At 47.4% G+C, this 21,541-nt stretch overlaps 1 protein-coding gene across 1 annotated transcript in view; it reads right to left on the reverse strand.

Moving 5' to 3' along the window:
- Positions 1 to 2,001: 2,001 nt before the first annotated feature.
- The window catches only part of HK2 (hexokinase 2), a 59,915-nt gene continuing 40,375 nt past the window's right edge, over positions 2,002 to 21,541 (reverse strand). The window contains exons 6-18 of the mRNA XM_024242557.3: positions 21,422 to 21,521; positions 20,890 to 21,073; positions 18,002 to 18,157; positions 16,430 to 16,663; positions 14,783 to 15,087; positions 13,491 to 13,639; positions 13,111 to 13,230; positions 9,787 to 9,882; positions 8,975 to 9,074; positions 8,695 to 8,878; positions 7,310 to 7,465; positions 5,896 to 6,129; positions 2,002 to 4,564 (exon numbers count right to left, since the gene is read on the reverse strand). Coding sequence (XP_024098325.1) covers positions 4,420 to 4,564; positions 5,896 to 6,129; positions 7,310 to 7,465; positions 8,695 to 8,878; positions 8,975 to 9,074; positions 9,787 to 9,882; positions 13,111 to 13,230; positions 13,491 to 13,639; positions 14,783 to 15,087; positions 16,430 to 16,663; positions 18,002 to 18,157; positions 20,890 to 21,073; positions 21,422 to 21,521 — 2,163 coding nt within the window. The 3' untranslated portion in view covers positions 2,002 to 4,419. The remainder of the gene's footprint in view (positions 4,565 to 5,895; positions 6,130 to 7,309; positions 7,466 to 8,694; positions 8,879 to 8,974; positions 9,075 to 9,786; positions 9,883 to 13,110; positions 13,231 to 13,490; positions 13,640 to 14,782; positions 15,088 to 16,429; positions 16,664 to 18,001; positions 18,158 to 20,889; positions 21,074 to 21,421; positions 21,522 to 21,541) is intronic.

Consider the following 21,541-nt stretch of genomic DNA (forward strand, 5'->3'; position numbering starts at 1 on the left):
TAGTTCTGCAAGATGCACAGGAAGCATGGCTGGGGAGGCCTCAGGAAACTTACAATCATGGCAGAAGGTAAGGGGAAGCAAGCACGTCTTCACATGGCCAACAAGAGGAAGAGAGAGAAGGGGGAGGTGATATACAGTTTCAAACAACCAGATCTCCTAAGAACTGTATCATGAGAACAGCAAGGTGGAAGTCCATCCCCATGATTCAATCACCCCCCCACCAGACCCCTCCTCCAACACTGTGAATTACAATTTCACATGAGATATGGGTAGGGAGAGAGAGCCAAACCATCTCAAAAATTATCTTCTGAATGTTTTGTCCAGTATTATGGTCTGCGGAGAATGTGTCTATGTCCACTTCGAGCCCCCAATGGGAAATGGGAGTGCAGCTCTTCCCTCAGGCTGTGAAGTGGGGGCAGCAGTGGCCTAGGGAGGGTAGGTGGCATCAAAACTGCACTGAGCAGCAGCCTGGCTAAGGCTGGTGAACACCACCAAGCTGAACTGCAGCACGCAGACTTCCAGAGGGGTGAGTCATTTGAAGGAGAGCTGCTGAGGAAGGGGGCTGAGGCCTCTACCAGAGTTCAACAAGGCAGAGGAGGCACTCAGGGAAACCCATTACAACTCTTATGTCATATATCATAATTTTTAACAAGTATTTTTTTTTTAACAAAAACAGGATCATAATACACTGTTCTGAAATATTCTTTGGCATGAAGCAGCATACTGGCAACGTTTTCTATATTACTAAATATTCTCCTATAACCCTGCTCAATAATATTCTATAAAACCACACATAGTGGTTTTATAAGTCGCATGCCGGTTACTTTCCTAATTGTCCCATATCACAGGAGGCTCCATTTCCCAGGCTCCCTGTGCCAACACACTTCCTGCTAGGTTCAGCCAATGGAAACACTGCAGAAAATGAGTGGGTGGGAGGGAGAGAAGGCAGAGAATTTCTTCATCTCCCACGCCATTCCACGGTCCCAGTACTTGCCCCCTTACCCTAGCTTTGGGACTCGGATCCAGCCAGTGGGATTGAAGCTACTTTTCTTGATGTTGCTAATCCCTGGGTTGCTTCTCTGTACTGCTTGGCTTCTCAGCATTGCCATCACCTATGTAACCAAGTCACAGTATTAAAGTGTTTACAACGACTGGAATGGATTGTTTTCCTGACTGTACCCTGATAAAGGGTGAGTGGATCTATTACATAGAGACGGTTTCTCTCTTTAGCTATTATAAGCCATATGATAGTCAATATCCTTAAAGTTAAATCTTAGTCTTCAACTGTATGTATTTCCTTAGCACAAATTTCTGGAAAATTACAAAAAGCCTGCTGTGAGGCATATTGCCTGTTTTCCCCACAGAAGGGCTATACCAATCATACTTCCACCAACAGTGTAGGAGAATGTTCCCATAATCTCACCAATTTGATATCAGAAAAAATATGGTCTAATTTTAATCTTTCCTTCACCCATTGGCTATCTCCATTATCCTCTTAGCCGTGGTCATCTTCTTCCCTCAGTTATTGTCAAACAGGGCCATGTGAATGTTAATGGGTATCACTAGGGACTTTTGATGAATTTACTCCCCAGACCTGTGTTCTGCTTATTGGGGAGAAGGGAAAGCTTGGTAGAGAGAGGACAGAGGCAAGTGCTTTTTGGATGTTCACATGAGAGCTATATATCCTGAATATGAATCACATTTGCCAACCAAGACCAGCCAGAGGCCCTCAGGGTGGTGCTAATTTCAGCCAAGCTATTTAAACAGTAGACCGCAGGACTAGCTATAGCTCTTCAGTGGCTTGAAATCTAAGGGGTCAGAGGCGGTCCAGGAAAAGCTGCCTTCTAGTTCCATTGGGACTGAGTTTCTGGAAAAGCCACATGCCTCTCAAACACACACATTCAAAATCAAGACACCCATAAATTACTCATCGGGCTGGCCAGGAAGTACTGAGATGACCAGAAGATGACCACACTCTTAAAAACACTCATGAATCACACATTTGATTATTTTGGAAAATGTTAAAATTTATTAATAATAGTTAACATCACAGTTAATTAAACTAGTTATGTATTGTACATAATGACAACATCTTCACTAGACTGAGTGCTCAAGGATTTGAGATGATTCGCTATTCATCACACCCCGAAGATTGAGATCCACTGTATTTACACAAACCAAAGCCATGTCAGCAAGGGACTGTCAACCTGATTCTGAGAACACAAACATTCAAAATTTATTTTCCAGTGTTCCTTTTTGGAAACCAACAACACATCTTTAATACCTACACACACACACACATCTCTACCTTTAAAAAAAAAAAAAAAAGTGTAACTTCATAGATAGTACCTAATCTTCAAGCTTAAAATTTAAGTTAAAATTAATCTCTATTTTGTGGGCACCCTTTAGTGAACTAAAATCTACATGAAACCTTTTGGCTTTTGTGTAGCAGGAAACACCCACATTTTGGGTCAATTAGTGCAGATGGGAGCAGCAGAGGAGCTACACCAGACAGCAAAGCGAGACCAGAGCAAACGAGAAGGACCAGCCCCTCGCCCCTCTGTGCTCCCGGGAGGAGCTGGGCCGTTTTCACCTAATTACATCCAACTTGGCTTAAAAGTCGTATAATCAGACACTATTCTCAGCACAAGTTTGATAAATATATAAAAACCGGGTGCAATTTCATCGTGAGTTTCTTTCCATTCTGATCCTTGTATCCAATTCAATAGTTACATCCCTCTTTATTATATAGTATCCAGGTTTAATGTCTGTGCTTGTGTGTATTTTAGGGCAGAGGCGGGCTTTCAGATTCAGAATCAACTGCACTCTTGAAAAGTAGGGATGGAAGTTTTTAAGCCACTCTCATCCCTCCCAATAGTTTGAAATAAATGTTGTGTATAAAAAAAAGAAAAACACAAAAGCAGGTCAGCAGACCAATGATAGCTCAGCCTAGGGAAGCACATGGACAACAATTCTTCTAAAACATTTAAAATACAAACCCAAGGTGAAACTTGCTGGGAGGGCTCAAATACACCAAAAATGTTGTCCCTGAGGTTTTATTTGGTTGTTTAATTGTTCTGTTTTGGTTTGTTGTTGAGGATTAGATACAATTTAAAAAAAGAAATTTTGGTGACTTCCTTTATCTTGTCAGAAAGCTTTAGAATACTACTGACTGCCTTAAGAATAAAGATTTCTAAGCCATGAGTCCATTTGAAATGATTCCTTTGGTTTCCTTTGCTTAACATCCCATGGAATATTGCCAAGAAAATCTCTAGATGGAGGAGCCAATTGCCGTGGTCTCTTCAGTCTATTGGCTCGGACTCCATCTCTGTTCCTGCCTTCCACACACTTCCAAGACCACAGGGGAACGAGGAGCCAGAAGCAACCGCTTTGCCATTCACTCACCCTGAAGAGGCTTCCCTTCTCTTCCCACAGGCGAATGAGGTATTTCTATGACTAGTCAGTATCTTCCCCTTCTGCCCTTTAACTACACTGAGGCCAATTCTGACAAGACTTGCATATCTATATACATAACAAATTAACATATAAATACATTACATACAACTGACCATTACATGTCAAGATGAAGAAGCAGATCAACTTCAAGAACTAAATAAAATTTCAAATATAAATTAAAATGAAAATACAGTGTTTCCACTTTTGCAGGAAAAATTTGTAAAACAAACTAAAAACTCCCCCTTCCCCAAAGGTCCATTGCTCGTGGATAACATGTGCACCCCACTGAGATGCGACGGCTGGCCCAACTGCAGGTTGCGTCAACTCCTGGCTTTGGTTTCGTTGCCCAGACTCAGGATTCCTTGATTCCAGGAATAGCAAATGCTGGAATCCACAGGGCAAATGCTTGTAGATGAGGTTAAAGAGGGGCTGCTGCGTGGATATCCATGGATTTCCCTCCACTGTCGCCCCTCCACTCTCCCCACGTCTGCCTATAGGACAATCAGGCTCACATCCTCAGTGGAGACCTCCCAGATCTCTGACAGGAGAATCAGTAACAACATCAGTGCTGGGGGATGCACCCCACCTAGAAATGTCATGTTCAGGCTCCAAGGTGAAGCAACCATATCTTCATTAGTGTCCCCATCCTGTAGAATTATACAGGGACATGGAATTTGGCAAGGGGGATTACTAAGGGTGACAATTTTCATGTTTTAAGAGAACCAATGGGAATGGTTATGATGCATATGAACAAATCCTTATTTGGAACGGTATTTATCTTAATAGGGCCAAGCTCGGCCACCAAGCTCTACAATGAGATGCAGAGACAAAACCCAGTCCAGTGGGGTCCTCTCTGCCAAGGAAAAGCCAAGGGGTCTGTCTGTGACACAAGGAGATGACATCTTATAATTTAAAACAGGGAAGAGGGAGAGAAAGAGGAAGTCCCTTCCGATTTCAGGGGTTCTATCGCTGTCCAGCCTCACGGATGCGGCAGGCCACAGCAGTGATGAGCGCCGCCCCCTTCCCACTGCCATCCTCTGACTGCAGGAAAGACACATCACATTTCGGAGCCAGGTCCTTCACTGTCTCATGCATGACTTTGGCAAAGCTGGAAAAGGTGGGAGGAAGACACAGGAAAAACCATCTTAGTCATGATTGGTTTGTATTTGCACTTAGAAATGAAAGCTAAGAAGCGATGCTGGAAACACAGAAATAATTAAGAAGAGGAGAAGGATGACAGCTATAATGTATTAAACATTTACTATATATTATTAAGTACCAGAAAACCGTGGCTTGCAGACACTAGTACTATGCCCAATTTCCACATCACATCAGCCATTAGGAGAGGTAGGATTCAATTCTGGGACAAATGTCTGAGATCCTGGCAAATTGTGTTCTTAAAACTAATAGTCAGTAAAAGAGAAGTTCAACAACCATGGAAGCCACAAGTGTGCCTAACAGAGGAGCACAACCTGTTCACAAACTCTGGAGGGGGAGACCAGGACTCATAAATGTGATTTTCTATTTTCCTGGTGCATAGCCTCATATCAGAGCCACATCTGCTCCAAAATGTCATTGGAGGCAAAAGAAGCAGACTTACAGAGTCACAGCTAGGATATCACAGTGATCACAGATCCTTCTTATATGGACCAGAGAAAGAGAGAGTTGTGATCTGCCCCAATACAGCAGGGTCAGGACACCCTCCCCATCTACAAAGCTGAGGATGCCATGTCCCAGGGTTGGTGGCTGGGCTTCTGTCCCCCTCCCAATCCTCATGAAACTTTATGTATAATAACAGCCTGTGGATGTTGCCTGTCGCCTGTCAACCCCTGCTCTAGAATGTTGAAAAAAATCTTGCTCCAGAGTTCTAGCGTTACATTTGCCAGAATGTTCACAGTAGCACTGTTTGTAATGGTCAAAATCTAGAAGTAACCTAAATATCACATCAACGATAGAAAAAACAACAATATACTCAAAGGTCCGCTATACAGCCCTGAAAATTAATGAACTACCAACTGTATACTTCAATGCGGATGCATCTCAAAACAAACACTGTGTGAGAAAAGCCAGCCACAGAAGAGATACCATGTGATTCTATTTGTGGCAAGTTCAAAAATAAGTAAAACTAAACAATATGGATGCATACCTAGATATATGGGGTGGAAAAGAAAAGCAAGGGATTGATGCAGCACAACACTTACCCCTGGCATGGGAGAGTGAGGACACAATTGTGGAGGAGCTCAGAGGGGGCTTCCCACGGTGGAGGGTGAAACACAGGCCTATTTCTGATTATGAATCTTAAAACTATAATCCACGTATTATATACACTATTTGGAATGCCTGATAATTCACTATAAAGTAACAAAAGAAAGAGAGAAAGAAAAGGGAAAGAACAAAGAGAAAGAAGGTAGGCAGGGAGGGTTGGGATCAGGCACTCACTGAGGATGTAGCTTGTAGAGGGTCCCATCCACACCCACTGTCACTTTGAGAGTGTCCAGCCCACGGTTTTCTCGTATCTTGTCCACCACAGCAGCCATGCCTGCGCCACAGAGCTGGGCTGCCCGCCGGGCCACCACGGTGCACACCTCCTTAACAATGATGCTGTCGTCACAGGTGCTCTCAAGCCCTAAGTGTTGCAGGATGGCTCGGACTTGCAGCAGGGCCAGGCAGTCACTGGGGTGGGAGGGAGACAGCAAGTGTTCAGTCATGCACCGAGAAGCCTGGTAGCCTACCACACCAGGGCCTGACTCCTTACAGGGGAGGCTCTGTGGGGGTCTAGCTCTCCAGGAGCTGGCCCCTCGAGGTGGTTCCCGTTCCTAAATTCAGACCACTGCTCATCCTACTGGACTACACTGACTCTTCCTGAGGGTGACAGGAATACAAAGAGCTCCTCATTCCACTCTCCCTACTCCAGGTAGACCATTACTACTACAAAGTAGATACTCAAAGCAAATTCACTGTTTATCACAGTGGTCAGTTACAAAGCTCTTTCATGTCCATTCTCTCGCTGCTGTTCATGGGTTTGCAGGGCAGGAACTAACCAAGCAGCATTAGACTCGTGCTTTATTTCTGCTCTGCTGCTCTGGGTGGTCTGAACTGTATTTATATGCTATTTAAGAAGGAAGTATAAATAAAGTTATAGAAAGAAAATAAACCCTCCTATATAAAGAAAGCTATTTTAGAAGCCTGGAATCACCTCGTTGAACATAACAGACCTATAAGCTAGAATATATCTTTCTATTCACTGGTGCAGATGCCCGAAGGGTCTACTCACATCAGTTGTCTAGTTCCTGTTCTTCTCTGCCCTTAGAGTAATGGCACAGCATTAATTTTTAAAGGGCTCTGAAATTCATTGTTCTAATTTGGAGATTTTCCACCATTTGACTGCAGGAGTGAGGCTTTGCTCTAATGAGCCACTGTGTGGCATGTGTCTGCACTGCCTGACGTTCCAACCTTTACTCAATCCTGGCTGCCTGATTACTGCAGCCAGCAGTTAGGAAGGGCTTTCAAGCCGAGTGTGGATGCTTTAATAGGTTATCTTCCTCTGTGCGTTTCAATTTACATGCTACGAGCAGATATCTTTCTACCTTTGATACATGGCCTAAAACCCAACAATATCACTTTGCATGACCTCAGGCCAGGCTTAGCACAAACTTTCATGAGAATGCTCTGTCTGCCCTTAAAATGACAACTGCCCATAATGTGCTTTTAGTAAACACTATAGACATGAATGTGTTTGCCACTAAACTGACTTTTGTATGAGTCATGCCCTGAGCTGTGGAAATCCTTCAGTTTGTCTGCTAGTGAGAAAAAAGGACATGGCCCCCCGCTACCCTGAGCCCTAAGCTCTCACCTCTCAATCTGAGATAAGAACTTGGTTTCAAAGATGCCCCTTGTCTTGAGCCGCTCTGAGATGCGGCCTCGGAAGAGCAGCCCACGCTTGGTGAAATCAATGAGAATGTTACGGACAATCTCACCCAGGTACATTCCACTGATCATTTTCTCGAACCTGCAATGTGAGTAACATTCATGGAGGTTAAGTAGGAAGGTAGAGGGATGTGTTGAGACAGGACAGGCCAGCTTAGTCACCCCCAGTGCATCAGAAGTGGCAGACAGGCAGACACCCCTGATGGGAAAGGAATTGCTACTTGATTCACTTGGGCAGAATCCCTGGTGTCTTTGCATGCTAATTCACAACCTTCAGCAACACTGACCACAGTGCCCAAGGCCCGTGGGGCTCCTGGGGAAATAAGCCTTGGAAAGAAATCCACAGGGAAAGGAATTCATTTCCTTTCCAAGGCTTATTTAGAAATTTCAAGAAGCAACTCAAGAAGGAACACACCACAACCCCACCGGACTTCTCGGAGCAGGGGAGAATGCTGAGTCTTAATCTTTAACCTCACTAGGCATTTGGCATACATTCTCTTGGACCTAATCATCATTACTCAAGGAACTACTGCCAGCTGTAGGGACCCCGTCCTGGCCACTGGAACTAAACATGATTATGCAGTGGCTTGAGGGTCTTTTGGTCCTGAAACCTGCCTTGAAAAAAAATCGAGGTCCCTAGTTTCAACAAATACCCCATCACCACCCCATCTTGTCTTGGCCCAGCCTGCTTCCTTCATTAATGTTGCCTGCCTGGCACCTAGAGGCATTTTAGTCTGTAACTTCTATTCTAGACACATGTTTTGCAAAGTGTATTCTGCAGAACTAGGGTGTTTGATTAATCTAGTTAGGAAACACTACAGACAACACCTTAATGATAAGTGTGTTAGATCTTAAGCTATTGTCTCTCAGCTCAGACCCCGCTCCCCTACCATGCACAGGGCCTTGTGACACTGGGGCTGGCCCCTTGCTCAATTCTGACAGTAGGTGGTGCTCGGCACTGGAAGATGGAGGAGGGAGAGGATTTGCTCCTGTCTGCATCACCCAAGAGATGCTCTTCAGCCTGGCAGCAGCAGGTGCTTCAACTTTCTACTTGTTTCTCCTTAGAGTGTCAGACCTAGGGTCTAGTATTCTCCCACCTGTTCTCCTAGGCTTTTGGGTGGGAGATGCTTCTTACATTTACTAACTCAGAACTTTCCAGGTGCATTCGACAAGAAACCCTTTCCAAGAAAACCTCCTTTATTAACATCTCACAAGAACGAGCATCCTGGGAGATGCCATTGTGGAAGCTCTGATCACTTGTTGCCATCCAGTCCTGGGATATACTTAACAGGGCCCCAGTTGGGTGCCTACCTCTGCTTGCCGGGGTTGAGTGAAAGCTCATCCACAGCCACATCAAATTCTGTGCGGAAGTCATCTAGGCATCCATTGTCCCCAAAGGCCCCCCATTCCATGTTCACACACATCTGCCCCTCTTCTCCTTCCACCAGTTCCACATTGCGCATCTCCTCCATGTAGCAGGCATTGCTGCCCGTGCCTGCCAATCACAGGATACCAGGGCCTCACTCAGCACCATCCCCTGCACACCCGAGGCTGTGCATCCCCAGGTGGAAAGGGCAGTCTAGGTCCTTACCAACGATGAGGCCAACTTCACAGTGAGGGTCTTCAAAGCCACAGGTCATCATAGTTCCGACTGTGTCGTTCACCACAGCAACCACATCCAGGTCAAACTCCTGAGAAGGCAGAAGCAGATGCCCAGTTCACAGGTGAACCCCAATATTCTCCTTCCAGACATTTGCATGGGAGATTTATAGGTATATAAAATATATATCATACACCATGGTTGACCCTCTCATTCCATTCAGGTCCGTGCTTAAATGTCACCTCTTTGGCGAGACCCTCCCAAGTTGTGCTATTTAACAGTGCCCCTTTCCAGCACACTTGCTCCATTTGCTCTCCTCACCCCACTTCACTTCTTTCTTTTTTTTTTTTTTTAACTCTATATGGTCTAAAAAGTGAAGGCATGAATAATACACCCCTTGTTTAGCATATAATCAAGAAATAACCATAAAAATGCGCAACCAGCAGCCCTCATGGCTGCTCTGCTTATGGAGTAGCCATTCTTTTATTCCTTTACACGTGTGTGTGTGTGTGTGTGTGTGTGTGTGTGTGTGTGTGTGTGTGTTTCACAGCTCTTAACAGCACCTGCCACAAGGTCATGGACTTTATAGAACAAAGCTTTGTTGTGGTCACTCCTGAACCGCCAATGCTGAGAACATGGCTTGACACACAGTGCACACTCAACAATTTGCTGAATGACACTTGAGTTAATCTTCCTCCCAACCCGTGCAGCCACACTTACTGTTGCCCTCACTTTCTGAACACACAGACCAGGTCAATCATTGAGGAGCTGACACATCAGACCTCGTGCCAGGTGTCTCCTACCTCTCGCCGGTGGATCGCTTCCTTCAGCAGGGTCACCACGTCCTCGCCCTCGCAGCCAGATGCCTTGAAGCCTTTTGTCCACTTGAGGAGGATGCTCTAAAAATCACACACGAGCATGGAGAGGACATCAGGGAAAGGGTCCCAGGTCAGTTCTGGGGGTCCAGCTGTGCTTCTAGCTCTCAACCTCACAGGTCAGATGGATCTCCCAGAGTCACCAATCATCTCACCCACAAATTAGTCTAAACTGTTCCTAAGGTACTTACTTGGATTTATTGAGCACCTACTGTGTAGCAGGTACTGGGCTAAGCACAAATCATGCATTACATTATTTAACCCTCACAGCACCCTTGTGGAACATCTATCATGTTTATGGCCACTTTATAAGAAACTGAGGCTCTGGAGTGACTTGCTCAAGGCCTACAGCTTGGAATAGAGAAGCAGGATGCACTCCGAGGCCCTTCGACCCCAGTGACTGGGCTCATAAGCAACATGCAGCTGCCCCTGCTGTGCAACTTCTTCCTATGTGCTTGGTTCGCTCACTGGGCAAAGCAGTTTGCTCTGTCCCTATCCTTTACATCAGAAGGGTCAGCGTATGTCTCCTAATTTTCAAACTCCAGCATCTGGCGAACAAGTGCTTTGCCCACAGCTGGGTGACAGCTAGGCTTCACCACCACCCCATGTCTTCAGTGAGGAAAACAACTCCAATCTCCTCCTCAGCATCCTCAGTGGCCCCTTGCCTTCAGTGTGGTCCTCTGGGAGCAGATGCTTGATGGCTTTGAACCTGGGAGAAATACTTTGGGTTTTATTCCCTGATGCCCTCTCTGCTGCCACAGCCCACCAGGAAACAAGCCTCAGGGCTTCAGACTCCTTACCCAAGAGCTCGGCTTCCATAAATGAGCTGTGTGCTAACCCACCCACTTGCATGATTTCTCCAGGCCTTGCTCAGGGATTCATGCCCATCAGCTTGGCATTTCATTCACATCAACATGGAGGTGTCACACTATGTTCAGACCCCAGGAGATTCAGAAAAACAAAGCACATACCCTCAGACAGCTGGCTGACGAGTGTGTGCTGATCTCTACCCAGCTCTCTACAAGTTAGCTTCACATCGCTGACGCAAGTTTGTGTTTATGGGATGTTCAAATAACATAATTTCAGGTGATCATTATTTCAGGTGATCCTTACTGATAAGGCAAGTGGAGGCCCAACAGCTGGGAAACACAGCTGGGGTTCATAGAGCACTGGGGCCTCTAAGCCCAGGGGCCTCTGCACTGGCGGGATTTCCCCATCACAGGAGGATCTTGCCAGAGAAATGACTTCTGCTTTATTTGCTCTTAATTTTTACGGCTCTAGACCTAACACGTGCTCCTTACAGAAACCTGGAACACAGAATAAAACCTAATCCAATGGCCTGGAATCTCACAATTCAGACAGAAACAGTTAACACACATTCTGGTTTCCCTGGCAAATATAAAGATAGTGTCTACTTGAAAATATTTTGGTAGGAAGTCTAGAAGAAGGATATACACTGGAGTGTTAGGCTTTTATCATCCCGTTAATTGTATTTTATATTTTTCTATAAAGAGATTACCATTTCTAAAGAAAAATAGTTTTAAAACTTTTTAGTCATACCACCAGTATTTTTTCATGTGATTAGAATTTCTTACAAATAGCTAGTGGCTGATATTAGCTAATAAGTGGGTCATAATTTATTTAACTATTATCTCACTATTAAACAAGTTTGTTTCTAATATCTTTGTTATAATAAGTAAGAGTCCATTAAATAGTACATAAGTATTTGTCCACATGAGACATAAAGCAACGCTGGTCTGGTTAACACTAGATGAATGTTAATAGGTGTTGAGAAATACCAGACTAAGCTGAGTTTTTATTGCAGAACTTCCTAAAACCTTAATTATACTAATGCACATGGGGAATTCTCTCAGATAAGGAGGAGAAGGAGGCATTTACAAAACTCAGTGAAGCAAGTTGAGGGCCACTGTTGCAGGGACCCTGTGGGAAATGCTGGTCTTTCCTTGTCACTGGGGTAGGCTTTTCTGTGCTGGCCCAGCTCTTTCTGTCACTTGCTCCCACCTACATGCCCCTCTCCACACTGGGCAGCCTGCTCACCTTTCTTTCCCATCAACTCATTCTTCTGACTTGTTCCAAGTCCTCCTGACATCTCCCAGGTATGCACTCGGATTAACATCTGTCTCACTACCTGTCCTGGGGGCTTCAGTATCCATCCCATTAGGGCCACATTCCAAACAGCAGCTCTATTTTTTTCTGAGCTTGCTTCGTCAGCCCAGCTTGTTTGTAAGCATCTAAAGGTAGGAGCCATGCCTTTTATACCTAGCAGTGGCATGTGCAACATACCACACACCAGCAGCGTACACGTGCACTCCTACATGACTGAGACAGAGACACAACTGCTTAAAAACAGTCTCCAGATACCTAATGCTTAGGGCTACCAGTCATCAGCAGATCCAGCACTGCCTAATCAGTTCTCCTCCACTTCTCGGGGCACTCATGTCCAGAACGGCCAGGAGTGCCAGATCCTCACGCACCTACTTCATTCACCCAAGGTAAGCTGAAGAGGAGTGAGAAGCAAGAGGAGAACAGAGAAGAGCCAGGGCAACCAAACAACAGGAGAAGGCATGAAAATGCCCTGAGCCCATAACAAGGGCCTCAGGAGCCCCACAGCATAACTGACAGCACAGGCTCAGGCATCAGGAACTCAGAATCCAAATCTTGGCTTGGCCAGTCCCAAGCTATTATGACCTGGAGCAAGATACCCAGCACCTTTATGGGGCTTATTTTCCTTTCTGTAGAATGGGTATTCAAACACATCTCTTATATGGTTGCTGTGAGGGTTAAACGAGATAATGCACATAAGAAGCCTAACATAGTACCTGGCATAAAGTAAGTGCTTAAAAATGCTATATATATATATCTGTATGTTCAATACAGATGGGGTCTTCCTATGTTGCCTAGGCTGGTCTTGAAATCCTGGCCTCAAGCAATCCTCCTGCCTCAGCCTCCCAAAGAGCTGAGATTACAGGTGTGAGTTACCACGCCCAGCAGTTGTTAACACTGAGTAGCATCATCATCGTTGCCCCAAAGGCTGTCACAGCTGAGCTAACCTACTTAACCTCCACCAGCCTCAACTTACTCATTCCCATCAAGGGGCCCCTCCCCACTACTGGTCACTCACGTCCTTCTTTCCTTAGTCTTAGCTCAACTTTCTCCCCTGCTCCATACATGGCTGGTTTTGTTTAGAGTCAATAAAGCCCATAGGAGAGCCCTCCAGGAAGGTGTTGTTACCTCGTCCAGGCTGTTCTGCTGGCAGGGGAAGGAGAAGGTAAAACCCAGAGGCAGGGACACGCCCTTCATGCCCATGTACTCGAGGAAGTCCGCGATGCACTGGACAATGTGGTCAAAGAGCTGCAGGGAGAAGTTAGGACACTGAGGGAGGGGCCCTGGGCAGGGCAGGCTGCCCCCAGTAGGGCCTGCACACGACATCAATGTTTCTTTCCACCCAGAAGAAATGCAAGCTCAGGCACAAACCTGAGTCAAGACCAGCCTGGAGCCCTGGGTCCAGCCAGCCCTCCCCAGGGTCACAGATGAGCAGAGAAAGCACTGTCCTCAAAGGTAAGAGGTGACGTCCACCAGGGGCCCCTTCCTGGAGGCACCGCCCTGCTCACCTCGTCCCCGGTGCCGTGCATGACCTCCTGTGGGATGGCGTAGATCTTGTTGTGCATCTCCACTCCACCCCACTTCCCATTCCGAACACGGACCAGCAGGACCCGGAAATTTGTTCCTCCAAGGTCCAAAGCCAAGAAGTCGCCTTTCTCTGGAAAATAAGCCCGAGGAAGTGATAAGTTGGGGCAGAACGTGGGGAATGCAGAGACAGCACACTTAAAACTTTCCAAATACACCATTCCTGTTCCATCAAATGCCACCTTATATTACATTCTAGAATACAGAAGGAACAGAAGAGTCCAGCTCCCCGAAGGAAGCTGAAGGGAAATCTTTTAAAATGAGAAACCCTCCCTTGTTGGACAATTACAGCGTGCCACGTGCCTCACACACAGTCCTCGTTCAACCCTTAGGCAGCCCTGCGAGGGAGACACTGCATTCCTCTCTTAAGGATGATTGGGATCTGGCTGATAGTTAAATCACTTGCCCAGGGCCATACGACCAGGACAGGGTAGAGCAGGGACCAAATCCCAGTCTCTGTCTCTGGAACCTGTAACAACTGTGCTACGCTGGCCTGCTCATCGATTGTCTTCTCTGAATTGGAATAAGACCACCATTTCTGAGGTTACAAGACTTACAGCAGGGGTCAGAAATCTTTTTCTGTAAAGGCCCAGACAGCAAACATTTTAGGCTCTGTGGGTCATGCAGTCTTTGCTGCCACCACTCAACTTTACCAAGACAGTACAAAACAACCATAAGCAACGTGCAGACGCATGGGCATGGCTGTGTAAAGTAAAACCTTATGTAAAAAAACAGGTGGTGGGCCAGATTCACCCCATGGGCCATAGTTTGCCAACCCTGACTCAGACCAATGTGGTGATTGCAAGAGCAGATTCTAGAACCCGAATTCCTGGGTTTGAATCCCAGCTCTGACATTTTCTAGTTGTGTGAATTTAGGTAGGCGTCTTAACCTCTCTGCGCCTCAGTTTTCTGTCAAACATAGGTCAATACATAAATTAACTGCTAATATTTTTTAACAGTTAACAAAGATTAAATGAGTTCATACACATAAAGTGCTTTGACACACAGTAAGCATTCAATAAGTGTTGACCATTATTACTGTTTGCAGAGGAGCACCTTGTTTGAGTTTATCAAAGACCAGAACTCCCTAGTAATATGGCTGAAGAAACGTGTTCTGGTTCAAATGTCCAATGCTAATGCTAAGGGAGCCCTCCCAGGGTATCAACACCAGGACAAAGGCCCACCATGTGAGCCAGGTGGCAACCCTGCCGTGTACCTGTGCCGTCAGGGGTAGCACACACGTAGGTGGGCAGCATCTTGACGGGGGCACTGGCGTGAGTCTCCTTGCTCAGACCTCGCTCCATTTCTACCTTCATCCTCCTCTTGACCTCCAGCAGCTGGTCATGGCTCAGCTGCAAAGGTTCTAATGTCTTCTGGCGGGCACGGTGTTGATCGGCCAGCCGGTAAGCCACTGCTGTCACCATGGCTGCACCTTTGCCACTGCCATCCTCGGAGCGGAGGAAGCGGACATCGCAGTCGGGCACCAGCCGCCGCACGGTCTTATGTAGACGCTTGGCAAAACTGCAGTTCCCCAGGGTGGGTAAGAGACAGGTGTCCATGGTTAGGGTCAATGGTGCAAATGGTTAGACAGTTGCCCACCACCTTAACCCAAATGCCAAAAGGCACCTGCAGGAGTGGGTGCTGCCCTAAACATCCTCTCTCCACTCTCCCAAGTTAGGAACCACTACAAGAACCACATCAACTATGACCACCCAGGATTGGTTCACCCCACCAATGAAAGGAAAAGACCTTTTAATAAGCCACTGTCCCCTACATGCAGCCACACAAGACCTCCTCCTCCTCACTGAAGAAGGCCCCCTGGCCGCTGCTCCTCTGCCCAACATGGTACCATCAGCCTCTTTGCTAGAGCAGCCCTGTGATATTAGGTGGTTCTGATGCCACCTACCTGTCTTGTTCCATCACTCATTTCACTAGCTGCTGTCTGGGAAAGACCCAAAATTAAAAGCTAGAGATGCTCTTCTGGACTTTAGCATCTCTTTTGCCAGTTTCTGCCAATGATCCCAAAGGTGTCTGCACAGCTAAAGACAATGTGTTCAGCCAGGAACTCTCTGGGTAGTGGCCACTTGGAGCCATGGTCTCCAGGGCCTTCCTACTCCAAGTGTAGGAGTAGGCTGCAGCCTACTGGGGGCTGTTAGAGATGTGGGATCTCAGGCTTACCCCAGACCTTCTGATCAGAATCTGCCTCTTAACAAGATCCCCATGTGATTCACATGCACACTCAAGTTTTTGCAACACTGGGTAGGAACAGGGAATCTCAGGGCTGAGGCCTCCTGCACCGACCAGTTAAGAAAACAAAGGCACATTGACCTGGCATTCTTATTAGGTGAAAATGATGGGGAAATAAGTAGGCACAATAAAGAGACATCTTCCAGGTCTCAGCTGAAATGTGAACATTGTGGTACCTATGACCTAAGGGATCAAAATGTGGACAGGGCAGGATCAATTTAATACCAAGGTCAGCCAGAGAAGCTGGTAACCCTCACTGGGCTGGGGTGGCCCCTGGCAGAGGACACAGCACCTGCAGGAATCACCAAGAATTCTAAAAGTAAAGACAGGAACAATAACGCATACAAGAGGGGGGCAAAGAGAGTGTCCAGCAGCCAGAGGAGCTCTGCGGAGAGCCCGAGTCATCGGTAGCCTTCAGAAATCACCTCCACCCATGCCAGATATGACTTCCTTCCATTCCCCCTTGCTCAGGTGGGAACTTTTATTCCACCAAGACCCTCAGCTCTATGGTCTCTCCACACCACCCCTGAAATGCAAAATGGAGCTGGCATGAGGAGTCACTCAGCCCCAGGTACTCCAGGAACTCCGCGTCTCCAGGCCCTACACACTGACTCACTGGGGGTGTTTCTTGTAGACAGAGCCGTCGACCCCAATAGTAGAGCGCAGCCGCTCCTCGCCTTTGTTCTCCTTGATGCGCTGCAGCACGGCGGCCAGGGTGGCTGCGCACAGGCTGGCGGAGCGTGTGGACACGATCTGGCAGATCCGGTGAGTGGCCACGCAGTCCTCCTGAGTCGGGTCCAGGCCCAACCGCATCAGGACCTCACGGGCCTTCCGGATGCCATCTTTCTCCCTGGGAAACAGAAAGACAGCATGTGGGCCCGTGTCTGACCCACTGTGGCCAGTGTGTGTGTCGGGGGGTGGCAAGGAAGCCCTTTAGCTCCAGCAAATTCATCGCCCAGTGGGGACAGAATCCCTCTTCATTGCTCAATCCACCTGTGCAGGGGCAGGAGGAGGAGGAAGGGGGTGCAAAATATAGCACAGCCACCCTGAGGTTCCTCTCCCAGACACCACACACACACGCACGCGTGTGCACACACACACAGACACATGGAGTTGAGAAAAACAAGTATTTCTTATGCACGTGCTATGTAAAAACAAGGCCCTATTCTTGGTGCTTTACCACCGAGTTGTGTGTGTGAGAGTTTGTGTTACATCTGCTTGTGTTAGGGGAGACAGACAGTGTCTCTGCTGTCAGCCACTCTCAACATGTGAACCCTGCAGTGATGCCCACCTGGTTTCTCTCTCTAAAGCAGTAGGAGTCTATTGCATTTCACCATGGACTTGGCACTGCTTTAGCTTGTGTCCAAAGACGGTTGGTAAGGGGCTAGTGCTATAACCTTAGCACCCTTCTCAAGGGAACTAAATCTTGCATCACCTTGGGGTACTTGCATCACCTTGGGGTATAGCAACAAGTAGGCCCCATCCTTCAAGAGTTTCCCCTTAAAACAAAGTCATTTCCACCGCTCCATTTGGCTCTGAAGACACCTCCTCTCCACCATCTGGTCCCTGAAACACCAGGACTTCTTCAATCTACAAGTGGAAATCTCAACAATAGCAAATGAGGCCCGCCTGACTCTTGGGATACTGTTAACAACAACAACAACAAAAATCAAGCCATCCTCACTCTTGCCCCTGCTGGGCTGTGAAAATGCAGGCCCCAGCTCTGCTTATTAGAATTAATTGGGTAGCTATATCTCTGGCCAATCCAAAGACCTAGCTTTCTATTATGAAGCAGGGGTCATGATAGAGTCCTTTTTGAGAATCGCCAATAGGGAATCAGATGTCAGAGCTTCCGGAGAAGGAAAAGGAGGCAGGTGCAGGTAAGTCTTTCAGGGGCCCTCTGGGATCCTCCAGCTTTAAACCCAGTGCAACAGCCCAAGTCCCTGCATATGGAGGCCAACCACCGTTCCCAGTACAATGAGTCACTGGTAGCAATCACACTCAAAATCGACAAGAGTGGAGACTGGTAAGTGAAGTGAAGCCACAGGCCCGCCATGGTCCACATCATGTGAGACCCTCTTGCAGTCTATACTTGAAGAGTCAAAAGTTACAGCCCCTCCTCATTCCCCAACTACCCGTCTACTCGTGTGGTGATCCAGTGAATAGAGGGGGCTGGCCAGAAGCTCACCCTTCAATGTCTGAGATGTCTTTGGTCTCAAAGCGACCGGTGTTGAGAAGCTCTGGGCTGAGCTTCCCCCCAAAGAGCAGCTCCTCCTTGGCCATCTTCACCAGGATAAGCCTCACCAGCTCCCCCATGTACATCCCACTGATCATCTTCTCAAACCTGCCGGAAGACACAAACCAAAAACATAAAGTCCCCACTGTCCATGTACTCATAGCTTCCCTGTTGAAGCAAGATGCGCACACGTGCAACTTCACAACTAAGGGTTAATGTGTGCAGCACGGCCCAGGAGTAAGATACATAGAGAGGTGACAGCTCAGAGGGGCTGGCTTGGGCTGTCCCTGCAGGCTGGTGGGCCTTGACCTATGGAGAAGAATAAATGAACCTTAAGCAGCCAAATGAAACACACAGGGAGTATGGAACATTCTGGAACAGCCTGTATTTTAGGTAAAGTTATGCGTAGGGTGGTAATCTTTAAAATTCTTCTCTAGCCAGGAAATCATTTTTAAAATTAAAATCTTACATAGCCCAATATTTATTTACAAGAGAAAAAGGCGATCTGATTAAATATGTAGCACAGGCCTAGAAACTCATCAACTCATACTGTCCACCCCTGCAAGCCGTTCATGGGCTCCAGAGAAAATGGTGTGAAAACCACCCGGGGCAGGGGATGATGGGGCAACATTATAAAGGCAGGTTGGGATAGAGGAATCTGCACTGGGATCTGAGCTCTAAATGACAGGTCTCAGGGGTCTGGGAGTGAAACAGGCTTCTGAGCAGGCAGGTGACAAGATGTTTTAGAAAGGCAGGGGACGGCCCCCAAACCGGCAGTGCGGTGCGGTGATTTAATTGTAACACTAGGTGGCACTGTTTTCTTTAGTAATTGGTCTTTCTGGCTAGAACTGAGAGGAAACCAAGCCCTGGTGATGATTCTTTGACAAAAGGCCGATTTCTGGGTGTTTGAGAAAGAACCTGTGTCTTAGAGGAGGCACCTGGGCCTGCTGCCACTAACTAGGATGAACCCCAGCGGGGAGGAGGCCCAGGACTGAGATGCAGAAGGGATTCCAAGGTTACCCTTCCGAGAGGAAACCCAGGCCTCCAGGAAGCAGCCTGCTCAAGACCCAGGGCCAAGTACAGCAGCATCAGGGCTGAGAGCTGGCAAAATTGTGAAGATGACAGCGTGCATTTTAAATGTTAGTGCACCCACACAGGCAGAGCTTCAGGAGAAGGAAACCAGCGTGGATGCGAGCCTGGCTTCAACAGTAAGGAACTCCGTGTTGCTAAGTTTTTATTCTAGTTTTTAAAAACACTTTGTTCCAGTCAACATTTGGAAGATACTTACTTGGAAATATATTAGAGAGGACAAAAATTATCTATAGTGACTTCAGGGCTACCATGGATGACAATTTGGTGGGTGTCTAAGGATAAGCCGGGGGTGTGTTGTCATGGTCTGGCTGGCAAATTTGTCTTTTGACACTTGAAAGGGCCTTTAGTTCCTCGGAATGACTTGGGTGTGCCTCATTCATGGAAGCAGACACTGAGTGACTTTTCAGCTCATAAACCTCTCATCAGCCATGGCAGACACAACCAGTATGATCCTCAGAAAGTTCAAGTAAAGGACTCATTTCAACATGTGAAACAAGCTTGTGACTTAGATAAATAAACCATGCTTTGACAAAGCAAGGACTCTCAGGCCGGGCGCGGTGGCTCACGCCTGTAATCCCAGCACTTTGGGAGGCCAAGGAGGGCGGACCGCCTGAGGTCGGGAGTTCGAGACCAGTCTGGCCAACATGGTGAAGCCCTGTCTCTAATAAAAATACAAAAATTAGCTGGGCGTGGTGGCAGGCGCCTGTAATCCCAGCTACTCAGAAAGCTGAGGCAGGAGAATCGCTTGAACCCGAGAGGCAGAGATTGCGGTGAGCCGAGATCGCGCCATTGCACACCAGCCTGGGCAACAGAGCGAGACTCTGTCTCAAAAAAAAAAAAAAAAAGAAAAAGAAAAAGAAAGCAAGGACTCTCCTGGAAAGAAAAAGGTTACCCACCACTGACTTGATTTATAGGGTTCAATTTTCCTCTCCAAGTAGAGATCTGCACGAAAAGCTTTTCTACCACAGTCACAAGACCAGAGATGATCTGTATTGCTCAAAATGTTTTGCAACTGCTTCAGACCTTGAAGCAATCCCTGTTTCAAGATCTTTCACACGCACATTTGGCAAATGTTTGTGAGGGTGAAATAAGGTTTTGTAAGAGATAAAAGCAACTAAAAACAAAGGCAGGCCAGGCTGAAGAATACAATATTCAGGATCCAAAATGCCAGATGCCCCTCCTCCAATCCATCCCAGGACATAGTTGGGCCAAGGTCCAAGTGAAGGAGGCCAAGGAAGCTCCTCAGCCAATGTCTCCAGAGGCCATGGGTCTGCCTGCAGCTGCAGCAGGAGGCCCTGGGACCCCAGGGAGCCGCAATGTGCAGCCAGCTGTCAGCCTGTCCTCTGGGTGGTGATGGAGTTGGAGCTGTAAAAGGAGCTTTCAGAGACCCCAATCTTGGCCACCTCAGCACAACTTTTCTTAGGTGGCTCACAGTTCCCATGGACAATTTACAAATAGAAGGTGGAAAGAAAGAGCAGGGCCACCCACTTACACTCAGAATAGAACCTTCCAAAATGACTCCCATGAAGGAAACACATTATTAGCTATAATCTGGTGTATCCGCTTGCTCTCTGTTTTAGATCCTCTCAGCAATTTATAGTCACAGACATTCCTATGACCAGTGGCCGCCTTGGCAAACTTTGGGGATGTAAGACTGTATGTAAAGAAACAACCCCCTGGCCCCGACCAGCCCCAGACTCAGCTCCAGGCCCCCTCCAAGCCCACTCGCACAGGAAGGGCCTACTCACAGTTGCTTCCCCGGGTTCAGTGAGCCCATGTCAATCTCCTGGTCAAACTCAGTGCGAATGTCGTTGAGCGAGCCATCGTCCCCGAAGGCCCCCCACTCCATATTGATACACATCCGTCCCTCGTCGCCTTCCACCATGTCGATGTGGCGCATCTCTTCCATGTAGCAGGCGTTGCTGCCCGTGCCTACCAAAACAAGGGACGGCTATGCACACGCCTGCTCCGGCCCCTTCCCACCTCTCTTCCCTCTTATACTACTGTCCCGAGACTGCCTGGCCAGGGTGCCTGGGATTTCTCACTGCAGACTCTGGGGGCATCACAATACATGGTCTAATCTTCTGCCACCCCCAACTCCATGAGTCCCTGCTCGGCTCTCCAAAGTGACTGGACCATTATCTTCTAATATGAACTACAAAGGAACACCCAGCCCATGGGCCCCTTCTCCCTTTCCAGCACATGGGCCCCTTCTCCCTTTCCAACCCACACCCCCATCCCTTGGCCAGCATGGGCCCTTCATGCATGGTGTTCACTCACCCACAATGAGACCAATCTCACAGTTGTGGTCATCATAACCACAGGTCATCATAGTCCCAACTGTGTCATTCACCACAGCCACAATGTCGATATCAAAGTCCTGTGGAGATAAACGGGAGG

The sequence above is a fragment of the Pongo abelii genome, chromosome 12 (assembly GCF_028885655.2).
Source record: "Pongo abelii isolate AG06213 chromosome 12, NHGRI_mPonAbe1-v2.0_pri, whole genome shotgun sequence".
Classification (NCBI taxonomy): Eukaryota; Metazoa; Chordata; class Mammalia; order Primates; family Hominidae; genus Pongo; species Pongo abelii.